The 17587-nt window shown below is 36.3% G+C and overlaps 1 protein-coding gene across 1 annotated transcript in view; it reads left to right on the top strand.

Annotated features, from left to right (window-relative positions):
- The window catches only part of SRBD1 (S1 RNA binding domain 1), a 237641-nt gene that overhangs the window by 127036 nt on the left and 93018 nt on the right, over positions 1–17587 (top strand). Inside the window, exon 15 of the mRNA XM_008064317.2 lies at positions 3755–3846. Within this exon, the coding sequence (XP_008062508.1) occupies positions 3755–3846 (92 nt within the window). The remainder of the gene's footprint in view (positions 1–3754; positions 3847–17587) is intronic.

Here is a 17587-nt window from a genome sequence, read left to right as displayed (position 1 = left end):
CGGGCTCAGGCAATTCACTCACCTCAGCCTCCCAAAGCTCGGGATTACAGGCTGAGCCACCGAGCCCAGCTTATAATAATTATTTTTAATGACAGCATAGCTTAATGAATCTCATGATGGACACTGGTTTTCAGTTTTTTTTGGTCACAGGTGTGCTGTGATGGATAGTACTGTTTACGTTTTTGTGAATTTTTAGATATCTTTTATATAAATTCTTAAAAATACAATAGCTGGTTAAGAGAGAATGGGTATTTTTGTGACTTTCAATCTAATTTTCAAATTACCATTCCAAGAGTTCTACAATTTAAACATCTTTAATAGTATATGATTTTGCATGTTTTCTGTGTTCTCTTCATTACTAGATTTCCTTAGTTCTTAAAGTGACTAGATACTGTTCATTTGAGAGTCGCTGAAGTGGTAATTCATCATTAAGTAAAGGAGTTTTAAATTGCTTTGACATTTTCTTAGGAATAAGCCGTATCCTTTAAGCATTAAATCCTAGCACTCCTTCTGTTTGTGGTGGTGTGATTTTGGGCCATGTCTCCTATCCCTAAAATACAAACAGCTATTCTTTCATACTTCAGAACAGGTGATCTCATATGCAAAGAATGAAGATCTGTGCTGGTTAATATTTTCTGTGCTTTCTATTACTTGTTAGGAAACTCAGGCCAAGTCACTTTAACCTCTCTTGATATGAGTGTTTCTAAGTCTAAAAGTTGTGAGAATGGTTTTTAGGCAAATTATTTTTAAAACGTAATGAAATGAGCTAAGCATTTAGCATAGTAGCTATTTCATACATTTTTTTTGGTAGGCAGAAGGAAGGAGAAGAGAAAGATGCTAGATATTGGTTGAGCTTGAGGAATTCTAGGATAGTTTTGTAAAGAATTAAGGATGAAAAAAAGAAAGAATTAAGGACATATGTCTGTATTAGTTTAAGAAATATATTCTGGCTGATTTTTGATATCTTACTAAATAACTGCTTTTTATTTAAGTAAATTACCTTTGAATTAAATTCTTTCCTAATATAAGGAAGCATATAATTTATTTTAAAGTCAGGAAAAAAAGCTATTTTCATATTTGGGAAGTGAGAACAGAGCAGAAGTTTCATACACAGGCTTCATGTAACCACGTAACCTTGTAAATGAATATGAAAAGTATTAGCCCAATAGCTTAAAAAAAGTTAGTTTTTCTTTTTCATGAAAAGATTCCCACCCTCCCATTTCATTTGGCAACAAATACAATAAAATAAAATAATTACCATACTCTTACTGTAAAATGAATAGTCACTGAAAGAAAAGTTCTTGCAAACCTGGTTGTAAAAGATTCATCAACATAATCAGTCATGGTAGAAAAGATTTATAAACTGTGGAGATATCAGTTCTGTAATTTAAACTTGTGTCTTTAAAAAAGAAAACAAATTATATTGATTAAGGATCAGTTTTATGAAAGTAACATTGACTTTTGCTTGAGATAAAAATTTAGCATTTCTAACATATAGGATTTTTGTAAAAAAAAATTTAAACAAATTTAAATTTATATTATAGGCATTTTACTTGCTTTTTGGGTTATGAGTATGTAGTATGCAAAAACACCTGAAAAATCCTAAAATAGTGCTTAATTAGATAAAATGTTTTTAAAACTACCAATTTAATTATAGAGAATTAGCTTATTATCATATATATCTGGTAAAATATAATTCCAATGGTAGCTTCCGAAATGTACTTTCATGTATTTAAAGCTTGAGGTATTATATGTATTTGTTTAGGTGGTGGTCTAAACTGTAGCAATTTGAAGGGCTTTTAGAGTACTGAAATCATCTTGAAACATTAGTTTAATTACAGCTGTGTTAGTTAAACTTCCCCCAGATAACAAATTCTTCTCAGTCTTGTCTGCTTTATGACAAAATACATAAGGTAATCAAATGGCTACAATTTTGAACTTAATTTGTTTATACTGGAGAGAAATTTATTTTGTGAAATATAGTACTTATTAAAGCATTAGATATATGAATTTTGTGCAAAGTTCATTTTTGTTATCTTCAAAATATATGAGAGATAATTGGAATAATTTCCCATTAGTTTATTGGAAAACTTCCCATTAAACAGAAAGTGCTTTATAAATCTAGTATACTTTCTGCTATATGTCATTCTTGAACACTAAATAAGAATGAAAAAAGGGAGGGCATTATAGCTTTTGTTCTTTGCTACTTCTCTAGGAAAAAATCATCACCACTCCCAGTTTGATTTGTTTCATTTAATTCTTGCCACATATACTTCTTAGGCCCTTATATGTTTTATATTGAAGTAATCAGTGTTGAGGTTTTTCTGTTCATTTAGATTATTTAAGCTTTCTGATCTGTGCTTAGTACTGAGCTGTTTATTAGACCCATACTATTCAATAACTAAAGCATGTGAAATTTACTACATTTTGTATTGATTTAATATTAATGTTAATCTAAAATCTTTGGGTGCAACGTGTCACATCTGTTTTGTATTCCTGTTTAAAAGAAGTGGCAGTGTGGTATTTGGAGGAATATTTATTATCTGAATGTTTTTCTTTGCAATAGTTTCCCTCAGTCTATTGAGAATTATAACCTCCAAGAGACAGTGAATTGCCCAGCAAATTCTCAGGTACCCAACTGCTAAAGACTGCAGTTAATTAGAATTTGTATTCACCATTTAAGCTCCCTTTACTTAAATAGTTATAACTTTGGAGTCTTCAAAAAGTGATAGAAAATAAATTTGTGGTGAGATTTTTTAAAATATTCTTTTCTTATAACAATAGGTCTAGCCTGTACTTCATGGATACTCTGGTTTTGTAGAAAGGACTTTGTTAGATTGAGGTCGATTTGTATTTGAAACAGAATTTTTCATAGCTGTTGACTAAATACTGTTATCCTATGGTGGTGTTTCTTAACCTTTTGGGAGTCATGGACAATCAGTGAAAGCTATAACCCCTTTTCCTAGGGGGAAAATATATGTAAACACAAACATTTTGCTTGTAGTTCTAATTAGACCTGGGACCCAGTAATCCAAGGGCCCCAGGTTGGAAAGCACTGCTATAATGGAACTGAAAAATTATTTTGTGTCTGTTGGTTTTAACATCATCTTATTATGCCATACTGTTTTTTTCACTTCAAGCTTTATTTATACCTTTACATTTATTTATATTGTGTTTATACCTTTATATTCTCTCCTTGATCATTACAGTGAAAGGTCGATTTCAGATCCTACTGAAAAGAAATGGAATGATATCCTGTCTGATCCCTTTTTTTTATGTTGTGGTCGTTAATTATAACCTGGTAACAACAGCGACAGCATTTATATATCTATGCATATGTCTATATGCTTTCCAAGATGCTTTAGAGTCATTAGTTCAGATGGGAGTCATAAATGTCAGTCAATAACGGATTATAACCTGGAGAAGCTAAATGCAGTCTGAAAATTTTGAAGTTTACATCATGAGAGAGTATTCATGTGTTCATTTATAAACCATCTTTTATTACCAGTGAAACAGAAATCAACAGAATAACTTCATCATGGATTTAAGCCTGTGTATTTCCTATGTGAAAAAAAATTGCCTTATTATTTTGTATTAATAAAATATTGAATGCTATAGATATCATTGAGATATGAAGACAGTACTTTTTGCCCTGCTATTTTTTTTTTCTTGTAATCTCTGATTTCATTCATTTATATTTTTTGACCATGCAGAAAGTTTGGAAAATGATATCCCCCTTTTTCTTTTTTCTCAGTATCGTCAGTGAAGCTGGAGCGTCAATCTACAGTGTCAGCCCTGAAGCTAACAAAGAGATGCCAGGGCTAGACCCTAATTTGAGAAGTGCAGGTAAGAAACTATGAGCCATCACAAAAGCATGTGATTTTGAGATTTTGGACATGCATGTGAGGCAAACTACATGTTTTAAATATCCAAGACAATTTAAAAGATATACTGTATATATAAGAATTAGCATATTAGGCTGGGCATAGTAGCTTATGCCTGTAATCACAGCACATTGGGAGGCAGAGGCAAGAGAATTGCCTGAACCCAAGGGTTTGAGACCAACCTGAACAGCTTAGTGAGACCTCATCTCTGCAATTAAAAATATACATTTTAGTCAGGCCTGGTGGTGCACACCTGTAGTTTCAGTTACTTGGAAGACTGAGACAGAGGAATCACTTGAGCACAGTAAGTCTAGGCTGCAGTGGTCATGTTTGCACCACTGGGTGACAGCATGAGACTCCAACTTAAAAAAAAAATTGTCATATTAGAAAGAAAGTGGTTGATGGGACTAATAATTGGACTTATAGAAAAGAAAAGCAAGAATGTTGTACTGTTTTTAAAAAGTACTTTATACTATTCTAGAGTATACTCTGGAATGGAACATTAGCCCAAAAAGTCTTTAGAAAAATTAAATGCCACAGAGTTAAATAATAAAATACTGTAAGATTTTACATTATTGTTACAAGTTATTACTTATTAATGCCCTTTGTTGGCAAAAAGTAAAATATTAAAATAAAAATATTTGCAGTGGGAGTGTATAAACATATAGACTTTCTGTTTATTGCTAAGTATTTGTCAAGTGACTGATCTCTCTTGTCTTGCTAATAGAGTTGTCATTTGATAGTGTTTTGCTTAAAATAGACTACTTTGATTTTAATTGTATTTGATTGCTTTGATTTCTGTGATGTGGAATAGTCAAATTCTTGTATGTGAAGAAATGAAGATACTTTACTACATCTAATTAGAGTAGTTGATACCACAAGTCCAATATTAGATCTGGTCTAATTTTTCTGTAAAATAGTGGATATTAGACCACTTTGTAAGTAATGGGTCTTTTACTTAATTTTTTTTCCTTAAATATTCTCATGAGATTTGATTGATTCTTCTTGAAATCTATACCTGAGAGATATGTTTGAAACATTTTACATGAAGCTAAAGACTATCTTACATCCAAAAGAGCTTATATCCAAAACCTTTGATTGTTTGTTACATGACACAGTCCCCTGTCTAAAACGATCATCTTCTCAAACTCAAATCTCAGCTCAAAATCTGACTTCTTCTGTGAAACTTTTAAAAATCCCATTAGCTCAGCATAGTCTCTGCCTCCTTACTATATGTTTTTTTGGTTTTTTTTTTTGAGTTGGAGTCTCACTCTGTCACCCAGACTGGAGTGCAGTGGCCACTCCCGGCCACCGCAGCCTCAACCTGCTGGGCTCCGGCGATCCTTCCGCCTCAGCCTTCCGAGTAGCCAGAATTACAGGCATGTGCTATCATGCCCGGCTGATTTTTTGATTTGTTGTAAAGATGAGGTTTCGCTGCCCAGCTGGGTCTCGAATCCGCGGGCTCAGGCAATCCACTCACCTCAGCCTCCCAAAGGCACGGGACTACAGGCTGAGCTACCGAGCCCGGCTCACTATATGCTTTTTTTGGTGCTTGTGTTGCAATAACAAATGTAATCATAATGGTAGGAGGACTAGAACTAGTAATAGTGGGAGCTGCTGATACTAATTTTTTTAAGAGCTTAGTATCTGTGGTAAGACATTAGTATATTGTGGTATGATATTGCCATGATTACTTTATTTTCTTCTTATAATTGCCCTATGAGACATATATTATTATCCCCACTTTGCCAATGAGGAAACTAAGGCTTCAAGATGCCACACAACCAGTAAGTGTGTATATGATATTTTTGTACCCAACTTCTATAATAAAATGGTACTTTTCTTTATAAAAAATAAAATCTAGAATTTTTCAAGTTGGCACTGAAAAGGAATCTTCCAACAGGGTGTTGGAAAAAATATTTGGACCATATTTTCTAGCAGGTAGAAATTCCTCAGCCTTCCCACTGCTGAAGGGACCTCAGTTTCTCCTTAACCACTGGCCCATGTAGATGTAGAATTGTCACAGTGTTATAGGTTAGACAGGTTTACAACATTCTAACAAGATTCTATGAAAATAGAAGATAATAAAGCGGAGAATCATTATATGGTTCTAATTACTCTGATTTCACAGCCTAGCTGTGTCTTCAGTTTGTGAGTCATTGTAAGGTGTGCCTTCCTTTTGCATCTCTTCTTGCTTTGATGTGGCAATGGCCATGCTTAATTCATATCACCTGAAAGCATCTACTTAGATACTTCAAGTCTTTAAAGTCTGGTTCTGGAGGCAAAAATTCAAAGAAGTGTGGAGTCTTTACTCCTAGTTTTCCTTTTCAAGTTCCCTTTCTGACTGGGAGCCTTTCTCTTTCCTAGTGATTGATGCCTGGGTTGACTTTATACTTTATTGAGACCTGAGCTACCTACAGGTGTGGATTTTACCTTTAAACCCTCTATAAGTTTACTACATCAGAATATAATAGAACCTCAACATTCATACATGTGTTAAACATATGTAAGAAAATGACCCTCATATTACTACATCTCCTTAACCAGTTTATCAGCTTATTGAAAACAGTTGTCTTTATATATGCTTATATCCCCACAATAAATACATTGTACATGACATTTACTTATTTATTTATTTTTTGAGTTGGCATCTCACTCCGTCATCCAGGCTGGAGTGCAGTGGCACACTCACGAGCACCCCAGCGTCAACCCGCTGGGCCTTGGTGATCCTTCTACCTCAGTCTTCCAAGTAACCGGAACTACAAGCATGCACTACCACACCTGGATAATTTTGGATTTATTGTAGAGATGAGGTCTCACCAAGTTGCCTGGGCTGATCTTGAACCTGTGGGCTCAGGCAATTCACTCGCTTCGGCCTCCCAAAGTGCTGGGATTACAGGCTGAGCTACTGAGCCCGGCCTGTACATGACATTTAAATGGATGGATAGAGTAGGATATGGGTGATATTAAGATGTTTATTATGGATTTCTGATTTAAAATGAGAGATTGAATACACGTTTTATTTCCTCCTTCCCTTCTGAAATCCCGTTAAAATGACCATAACATGATAGAATGAAAGCATAAACTCACAATGACAAAATGAATGGTAGAAAAGATAACAGCAGCAACAAATGTTGAAGCTAGAAAGCAGATAGATAAGTAATAAGTGACTTAGCCAACTTGAGCAAGTTGAATTATAAGACAACATTGTAGAAAACAGAGAATTAACCTTGTATAGATCATGGTACCCCAATAGGTTCAGAAAATGGCACCAGGTACCTTTGGAAGTATGTTAAGAGGGCTGAAGGTGAGTCTCAAGAGGACTGAAAGTGTTTAAAAAGCAATGAGACCAACTTAAGCATAGAATTACCATATAACTCAGCCATTCCCTTTATAAGTATATACCCAAAAGAATTGAAAACAGGTACTCAAACAAATACTTGCACACAAATGCTCATGGCAGCACTATTCACAATAACCAAAAACTGGAAACAACTCAAATGCTCATCAGCTGATAAATAAATACACAAAATGTGGTATATCTTTACAATAGAATATTATTCTACCATAAAAAAGAATATGGTACTGATATATACTACATCATTCAAACCTTGAAAATGTTATGCTAAGTGAAAGAAGCCAATCACAAAGGATCCCATATGTTGTTACATGTATATAAAATGTGCAGAATAGATAAATCTGTAGAGATAGAAAGTTGTCTGGTGGTTGTCAGGGATTGGGGAGAAACAGGAATGGAAAGTGACTGCTTAATGGGTACGGGGTTTTCTTTTGGTGTCATGAAAATGTTTTGGAACTTGGTAGAGGTGGTTGTGGCACAACATTGTAAGGTATACAAAGTAGCACTGATTATTACACTGTAACATAGCAACAAAATCATACCTCAATAAAGTAACAATAACAATTAGAACTCCACTTCCACACAGTTGAGTAGCTGTCTTTTTTTCTACCTTCGCAAAGACTGGAGATTTGGTCTCTGGAGGGTTAAACAGAGGGTCTCCACAATGGAAGACACAGCTTACAAATGAGAGTAGGGATACCTACTGAATAAAAGAGGACTAAGTAAAGATTTATTTACATGTTGTTGTAGAGACCTTAGAGAGGAATAAACCTTCTGTGCAGATGAGGGGCCTCTGACCAACACAAGAGACAACACTTAGAGAAACTGAGATCAGAGGTTCTCCCAAAGAAATGGCCAGAAACGGTGAAGCACATTGACAAGACTTACCACTGGGCAAAGTACTTACAGTAAGCATTTTATTTGTTTATTTATTTATTTTTGAGTTGGAGTCTCACTCTGTCACCCAGATTGGAGTGCAGTGACCGCTCCCGGCCACCGCAGCCTTGACCTGCTGGGCTCTGACGATCCTTCCGCCTCAGCCTTCCAAGTAGCTAGAACTACAGGCACACGCTACCAAGCCTGGCTAATTTTTGATTTATTGTAGAGATGAGATCTCACCAAGTTGCCCAGGCGGGTCTCGAACCTGCGGGCTCAGGCAATCCACTCACCTCAGCCTCCCAAAATGAGGGATTACAGGCTAAGCCACCCAACCCGGCTACAGTAAGCATTTTAGTACCCTGCCCCTGGTGGACAGTCAAGGGTCACCTAACATGTAATGAAAACTTATACTATTAAAGACAGATGCCAAAATACACTGGGGGAAGAAAGCTACTTGGGGAAAACATAGACTCTGCAAACAGAAGAAAAATAAAGAAAAGTTAACATTCTCAGAGAAATTTTAAAAAATCCTTTATTTGTTTAGAGATATTTACACAAAGTAAAATCACCCTTTTTTTAGGTACACTATCTCTAAGTTTTGAAAAGCTTATACTAGTTGGGTAACCTCAGCCACCTCCATCACAATCAAGATACAGAATATTTTTTATCAGGCCCACATATTTCTCAGCTTCTTATTCCAAATGTAGTTATTAATTGGAGAGTCAGTATTATAATAGATTTGCATCAAGGCCATTAAAACTACATTTTAATAAACTCTTAACCACATATGCTGTATAGTGAAAAAAATTCTAATGTGGAATTGTTGAATGAAAAAGGCAGTATGGGGACATTTTACTTGTTTTCTTCTGTTCTTGTCTGATAGCAAGTGGAAGAATAAAATGAGATGAGTATGAGACTTTAAAAACAAAAATTTCTGCTTTGAAATAGGTAGAGATTAAGACATTTTAAGGAGAACACAGTTTCGTATAGTCTCTTCAACAATACATTGATTTGTTCTAGAAGCTCTAGGATACTGGATATTTCATAGAGCTGAAAGGCCAAGTCTCATGGAACCCTTTTTCATCCTCTGAATGTAAGACTTGTTATGGATGATGGGAAATATTGCTTTCAGGGCTACTGTATGTGGACGTGCAGGTAGTGCATTGTACAGCTTTACCATATGAGGTAGCACTGGTTGTTTATCTCTTAGGGTGATAAGCTTCACTCAATCTAGGCTCTCCTTCCCCCATTGGACATATTTAACATAATTTTTTCCTCTAATGTTTAACTTCTTGTTTTCATATCCCACGCTGTCTACTTTTATACAATGAGCTATATTGCCATTTAGTAAATTACCATTTATTGAAAATTAAAATCCCTATATGTACTTTCGGTCTGCTTTTTGGTGGTCTTTCTCGTCTACCATGATGCAAGACTCTCTAGTTTCTGTGGCTTATACTATGATTTGCTGTAATCTTTTTTTATTGCATTTTTTTGCATTTCCTGTTTTTAAATAAACTTTAGAACCATTACAGTTGACCCTGCATATTAACAGATTCTGTATCCATGGATCCAACTAACTTCAGATAGAAAATATTCTAAGCAAAACACACAAAAAGCCACAAATTTAAAAATACAGTATAACAGCTATTTACTTAGCATGTACGTGGTGTTAGATATTATAAGTAATCTAGAGATGATTTAAAGAATACGGGAAAGCTGGACATGGTGACTCAAGCCTGTAATCCCAACACTTTGGGAGGCTGAGCAAGTGGATTGCCTGAGTCCGTGGGTTCAAGACCAACCCCGGCAACTTGAGGAGACCTCATCTCTACAATAAATCAAAAAATTAGCCAGGTGTGATGGCGCGTGTCTGTAGTTCCAGCTACTTGGAAGGCTGAGGTGGAGGGATTGCTTGAGCCCAGCAGGTTGAGGCTGAGGTGACTGTGAGCATGCCACTACTCTCCAGCCTGGGCAACAGAGTGAGATTTCAACTCAAAAAAAAAAAAAAAAAAAGCGAACACAGGAAGATGTGTACTGGTTCTATGAAAATATGACTCCATTCTAGATAAGGGACTTGAGCATCTACAGATTTTGGTGTTTGTGGGAGCCTAGAACCAATCCACTGAATATGCTAAGGGACGACTCTACTTTTAAAAGTCTATGTTGATCTTATAACTTCAAGTTTATATCCAACATCTTCCCATTTCCTCCACTCCCTGACCTCTGTGTTTTGGGTCGTTGATGCTTGTGGCAGAACATCAATTTTTGTGTGTCTTGAAACCAGTCTATATTAATTAGAATCTTATTCTGGGATTTTTTTCATTTGACTTGCTTGGGTTTTCTAGGTAGGTAATCATCATATGCAAATAGTAACAATATAATCTAGTTTCTGTCATTTAAATACTTATATCTTCCCTTGTTAAACGTATTTAATTAGAGATTTCTAAGCAGTGGTAAATAGTAGCAGTGATACAGCCAAACATTGGTGTCCTAAGTGGGCAAAATAGTATCTGGCATACATCTGGACATACTTCACTTAAAAATACATAACAGCTTCATTGAGATGTAATTTGTATAGCATAAAATTTACATGTCAATGTTTTTAGTAGAGTCAGAATTGTACAAACATTACCACAGTCTAATTTTGAAACATTTTCATTGCCCCCCAATGAAACTCCATACCCATTAGCAATCATGTTTATTGCTGTCCTCACTCACTACCCAAACCCTGGCAAATACTAATCTGAATCCACAGATTTGCGTGTTCTGGACAGTTTGTCTAAATGGAATCATACATTATGCAGTCTTTTGACTTCTTTCACTTAGCACAATGTTTTCAAGGTTCACTCATGCTGTAGCATGTATCAGCACTTCATTTTTTTTTTTTTTTTTTTTTGAGTTGGAGTCTCACTCTGTCGCCCAGGCTGGGCTGCAGTAGCACACTCATGGCCACCCCAGCATCAACCTGCTGAGCTCCGGTGATTTTTCCACCTCAGCCTTCCAAGTAGCCAGAAATACAGGTGCGCGTTACCATGCCCAGCTAATTTTTTATTTATTGTAGAGACAAAGTCTTGCCAAGGTGCCCAAGTTGGTCTCGAACCCGTGGGCTCAGGCAATCCACTCTCCTCTGCCTCCCAAAGTGCTGAGATTGCAGGTTGAGCCACTGAGCCTGGCCAGCACTTCATTTTTTTAATTGCCAAATAATATCTACCATATACCACTCTTTGTTTATTCATCAGTTAATGAATTTTTAAGAACATCTTTTACTATTATGAATAATGCTGATATGGAAATTTATGAATAAGATTTTATGTGGACATGTTGACATTATTGATTCTTCTAATCTATGAGCATGCGATGTTTTGCCATTTGTTTGTGTCATCCTTGATTTCTTTGAGCAGTGTTTTGTAGTTTTTGTTGTAAAAGTCTTTTACTTCTTTGGTTAAGTAGATGCCAAGATATTTCATTTTTGTATATGTGTGGCTATTGTGAATGGGATTGTGTTTTTTATTGCTGCCTGCTTGTTACTGATGTATAGAAATGCAATTTCTTTTACACTTTGATTTTGTAACTCAAGACTTTACCAAAGTCGTTTGTCAGTACAAGGAAGCCTTTGACAGACTCCCTAGGGTTTTCTAGGTATAGAATAATATTGCCAGCCGGGCTCGGTGGCTCAGCCTGTAATCCCGCGCCTTTGGGAGGCTGAGGTGAGTGGATTGCCTGAGCCCGCGGGTTCGAGACCCGCCTGGGCTGCGAGACCTCATCTCTACAATAAATCAAAAAATCAGCTGGGCGTGGTAGCACATGCCTGTAATTCCGGCTACTCGGAAGGCTGAGGCAGAAGGATCGCCGGAGCCAAGCAGGTCGAGGCTGCGGTGGCTGGAAGCAGCCACTGCACTCCAGTCTGGGTGACAGAGTGAGACTCCAACTCAAAAAAAAAAAAGAATAATAATGCCTGCAAAGAGGAATAGCTTAACTTTCTCTTTTCCTATTTGGTTATCCCTCATTTCTTTCTCTTGCTCTTGCTAGGACTTCCAGCACTAATGTTGAATAGTAGGGGTGAGAGTGGACATCCTTGTCTTGTCCAGTTCTTAAGGGGAATGCTTCCAGATTCTGCCCATTGAGCAAAATGTTGTCTGCGGGTTTATCACAGATGGCTTTTATTGCTTTGAGAAATGTTCCTTCTATGCCTAGGTGTTTGAGGGTTTTTATCAAGAAGTGATGCTGGATTTTGTCAAATGCTTTTTCAGTGTCTAATGAGATAATCATGTGGTTCTTGGTTTTACATTTGTTAATGTGCTGAATTAACATTTATGGTCTTGTGAATGTTGAACAAGCCCTGCATCCTGGGAATGAAGTCAACCTGGTCTTGGTTGATGATCCTTGGGATGTGTTGTTGGATCTGATTTTCTAGATTCTTGTTGAGAATTTTTGCATCGAAGTTCATTAAGGAGATTGAGATTGACCTGTAATTCCCTTTTCTTGTTGAATCTTTTCCAGGTTTGGGTATCAGCATGATGTTAGCTTCATAAAATGAGTTAGGGAAAATTCTATCATTCCTGATTGCCTGGAATGCTTTCAGTAAGATTGGTATCAGCTCCTCCTTGTATGTCTTATAGAATTCAGCTGGGAATCCCTCTGGTCCAGGGCTTTTTTTTTAGTGGGAGGTTTCTTAGGATTGAGTCGATGTCCTGGATTGTTATTGATCTATTTAGGGTTTTAATTTCTTCTTGTTTCAACCTTGGGAGGTGGAATGATGTTGGAAAATCCTGCATTTCCTTTAGATTTTCTAGTTTATTTTACGGTTATTCACAGTAATCTCTGATAATCTTTAATTTTTTTCAAGATCAGTTGTGATATCATCTTTTTTGTTTCTAATTGTGTTTATTTGACTTTTCTCTTTTTTTAAGTTAGGCCAGGAGTCCATCAATCTTATTTATCCTTTTGAAGAACCAACTTTTTGTCTTGTTGATCCTTTCTATGATATTTTTGTCTTCTATATCCTGCAATTGTGACTATCTCAGTAATATGGATTTTTCTACTGAAATTAGAATTTAGGTGATCTTGCCTTTCCAACTCCTTTAAGTGTGATATTAAGCTATTTACTTGTGATCTGTTTTCTTGATGTTCGTGTGCAGTGCTTTGAATTTCCCTCTCAACACTGATTTTATGGCATCCTAGAGATCGTGATGTGTCTTTGTTTTCATTTGTTTCCAGGAATCTTTTTATTTCTGCCTTGATTTTTGTGTTGACCCAGAAGTCATTCAGCAGTATGCTGTTTAGTGTCCATGTCTTTGTGTGTTCTGGGAGTATCTTGTTGGTGGAAATATCTTTATTCCACTGTGATCTGAGAAGACGCATGGTATTATTTTTGACCTTTTGTACCCAAGGCAATATGCAGATTCAATGCAATATCCATCAAATTACCAACATCATTTTTCACAGACCTGAAAATGATAATACAGAAATTCATATGAACACAAAAAAGAGCATGGATAGCCAAAACAGTCCTCAGCAAAAGGAACAAAATGGTAGGTATCACACTTTCAGACTTTAAACTTTATTATAAGGGTACAGTAACCAAGATGGTATGTTATTGGTACAGGAAGAAGCACATAGACCAATGGAGCAGGACAGAGATTCCGACGTAAAAACACAATCCCTCAACCAACTCATCTTTGACAAAGCTTCCAATAACAATCACTGGGGGAAGGAGACCATATTTAGCAAATGGTGCTGGGAAAATTGGCAAATCACATGCAGAAGAATGAAACTGGACACCTACCTATCACCATATACGAAAATCAACTCAAAATGAATCAAGGATCTAAATGTGAACCCTCAAACTATAAGAATCCTAGAAGAAAATAGGAAACACCCTTCTGGACACCGGAGTAGACAATGAATTTATGACCAAGTCCTCAAAAGCAAATGCTACAAAAACTAAGATAGACAGTTGGGACTTTATTAAACTGAAAAGCTACTGCACAGCAAAATAAACCATCAAGAGAGAGTAAAGAGACAACCCACAGAATGTGTGAAAAGATATTTGGAAATTATGCATCTGTCAAAGGCCTAATATCCAGGATCTACAAGGAACTCAAATGAACTGAAAGGAAAAAATAAATAAATACAAAAAAAAAACCCAACAAAACATTAAAAATTGGGCAAAGGACATGAACAGACACTTCTCGAAAGAAGACATACAAGCAGCCAACAGACAGATGAAAAAATGTTCAGCCTCACTAATCACCAGAGAAACTACAGTGAGATAACACCTAACTCCAATAAAGATGGCTATCATTAATATATCAAAAACAACAGATGCTGGTGTGGCTGCGGAGAAAAGGGAATGCTTGTACACTATTGTTGGGAATGTAAGCTAGTTCAACCTTTATGGAAAGCAGTGTGGCGATTTTTCAAAGAGCTAAAAATTGATCCTCCATACAATCCAGCAATCCCTCTCCTGGGAATATACCTTGAGGAACCTATGTCACTCTACAAAAAAGACACCTGCACACACGTTTATTGCCACACTATTTGCAATAGGAAAAACATGGAACCAACCTTGTTGGCCATCAAAAGTGAACTGGATAAAGAAAATGTGGTATATATACACAATGAAGTAATACACAGCCTTAAAGAAGAACAAAATCATGGCCTCCACAACAACTTGGATGCAGTCGGAGACCTTCATACTAAGTGCAGTCATAGAAACAAAGAACTTAATATCGTGTATTCTTACCCATAAGTGGGCCCTGAACACTAGTCACATGAGCACAAGGGTAGTATTGGCAGTTGCTGGGCATTGCTAGGGGAGAGAGGGAGAGAAGAGGTTGGAGGACATGTGACAACACAATGGGTACCTGGTTCACTACCGGTGGGGGATGAAGGCCACCTAGAGGCCTAAACTTTACCTGCATGCAACCTCCTTATGTAGTGAGTCCTGACTTGTACCCCACAACTGTATAATAAATAAATAAATTTTTAAAAAAGATTTTATGCGGGAATATATTTCCATTTCTCTTGAATATACCTAAGAGTAAAAATTTGAAGGTGTGTGGTGATTGTGTTTAACATTTTCCAGAAATCTTTTTGACTTCTATTACTATACTGTCCTCATCTTTCCTCCCTTTCTTTGCTGTTTCAAAATGTAGATGTTCCCCAAGTTTTGGGCCCCAGCTCGTCCTCTCTCTAATTCTCTTCATCAGCAATCTATTAGACTTCCTTCTCCTGAGCTACAGCTCTGTCTCTTAACTTTCAAGAATCTGTTATCAGCCTGACCACTTTCAACCTAAAGCTCTGTATTATTACTGTCTACTAAATAATGCTTTTTTGATTATCCTGCCAGCAGGAAAATAACACCATCTTCTCCTTAAAACCTGGACATACTACTTTTTGAAATCTGCTTTAAACAATGTTCATCTCTTTTCTTCCCTCACCTCCCATCACTTCCATGCTTAGGTTTTTATACTGTATAGAGTAAACAGCATCTGACAGGCAGATAACAATTCTAGGAACATGAGAATCTCTGTCAGAGTCATTTATTGCAGATACTGTAACTCCATAGGCTCTTTGGACTTTTCGTAGAAATAACATGTCACCTAGTACCATAATATCCAATTTGTTGTTCTGCTGCAATTAATAATATTAGGGTGGAAGAGGAGACACTGTCAGTGAACTAGTTAGAAGAGAATCAGATGAAAAAAATCATTTAAAATTCTTTAGCATATTTCAGAAATTTTAAAATATGGGCCTCTACCTGTATTTATCAAATTATATAACTGCTTTAACCAGTTTCTAGGTTTAAATGTTTATAATGTGGATATTTCTATAGGGGTAAATTTGAGAGATTTATTCATTACTGATATCCTTTTATTGAATTTCTAGTACTACTTACTATACACTAAATGTTCTGATAATGTGTACAGGCATACTTTGGTTGATACTGTTGGTTCAGTTCCAGACCACTGAAAAAGCAAATATCACAATATAGCAAGTCACATACATTTTTTTACTTAGTATATATGAAAGTTTTGCTTACACTGTACTGTAGTATGTTATCTAATGGCATTATGTCTCACAAAACAATATATACACTTTAATTAGAAAATACAAAATACTGCTTTAAAATACTAACAATCATCTGAGTCTTCAGCAAGTCATAATCTTTTTTTCTGGTGGAATGTCTTGCCGTGATGTTGACGGCTGCTGACTGATCAGGAGTAATCAAGGTGGTAGTTGCTGGAGGCTAGTATGTCTGTAGGAATTCTTAAAATAAAGCAGCAGTGAAATTTGCTGCCTCGATGGAGTCTTCCTTTCACAAAAGATTTCTCTGTTGCTTGTGATGCTGTTTGATAGCATTTTACCCACAGTAAACCTTCTTTCAAAATTGGAGTCAGTGTTCTCTAATCCTGCCACTGCTTTATCAACTAAGTTTATATGACAGTCTAAGTCCTTTACTGTCATTTTAATAGTGTTCACAGCATCTTCACCAGTAGTTGATTTTATCTCAAGAAACTACTTTCTTTGTTCTTTCCTAAGAAACATCTCCTTATCTGCTCAAGTTTTATCACGAAATTGTAGCAATTCGGTCACATTCTCAGGATTCACTTATAACTCTAGTTCTTTTGCTATTTCCAATACATCTGGAGTTACTTCTTCCACTGAAATCTTGAACCCTTCAAAATCATCTATGAGGGTTGGAATCAATTTCTTCCAAACTGCTATTAATGTTGATATTTTGACCTCCTTCTGTGAATCACAAATGTTCTCAGTGGTGTCAGAGATGGTAAATCCTTTCCAGAAGGTTTTCAATTCACTTTGCTGAGATCATGAAAGGAAACACTGTCAATGGCAGCTATAGCTTTATAAAGTGGATTTCTTAAATAATAAAACTTGAAAGTTGAAATTACTCCTTGGCCCATGGGCTGCAGAATAGATGTTGTGTTAGCAGGCATGAAAACAACATTAATCTCCTTGTATATCTCCATTATAGCTCTTAGGTGTTGAGGCTCACTGTCAATAAGCAGTAACACTTTGAAAGGAATCTTTTTTCCTGAGCAGTAGGTCTCAACAATGAGCTTAAAATATTCAGTAAATGTGTTGTAAACAGATGTGCTGTCATCCAGACTTAGTTGTTTCATTGATAGAGTATAGGCAGAGTAGATTTAGCATAAGGCCTCTTAAGGGCCTTAGGATTTTTAGAAAGAAAACTGAGCATTGGCTTTGACATAATGTCACCAGTTGTACTAGTCCCTACAAAAGAGCCAGTCTGTCCATTGAAGCTTTGAAACACTGAAGTCAGGCATTGACTTCTCCCATCTATCTAAGTTATCTTCTTCCAAGTAGAAGGGTGTTTTGTCTTTATTGAGGATCTGTTGTTTAGTGTAGCCACCTTCATCAGTGATCTTAGCTAGATCTTCTGGATAAGTTGCTGCAGCTTCTGTATCATCACTTGCTG

The sequence above is a fragment of the Carlito syrichta genome, unplaced genomic scaffold (genome assembly GCF_000164805.1).
Source record: "Carlito syrichta isolate Samal-C Ts95f unplaced genomic scaffold, Tarsius_syrichta-2.0.1 Scaffold307284, whole genome shotgun sequence".
Lineage (NCBI taxonomy): Eukaryota > Metazoa > Chordata > Mammalia > Primates > Tarsiidae > Carlito > Carlito syrichta.
The sequence above is the reverse complement of the archived record's forward strand: the minus strand, read 5'-3'. Positions and strand labels throughout refer to the sequence as shown.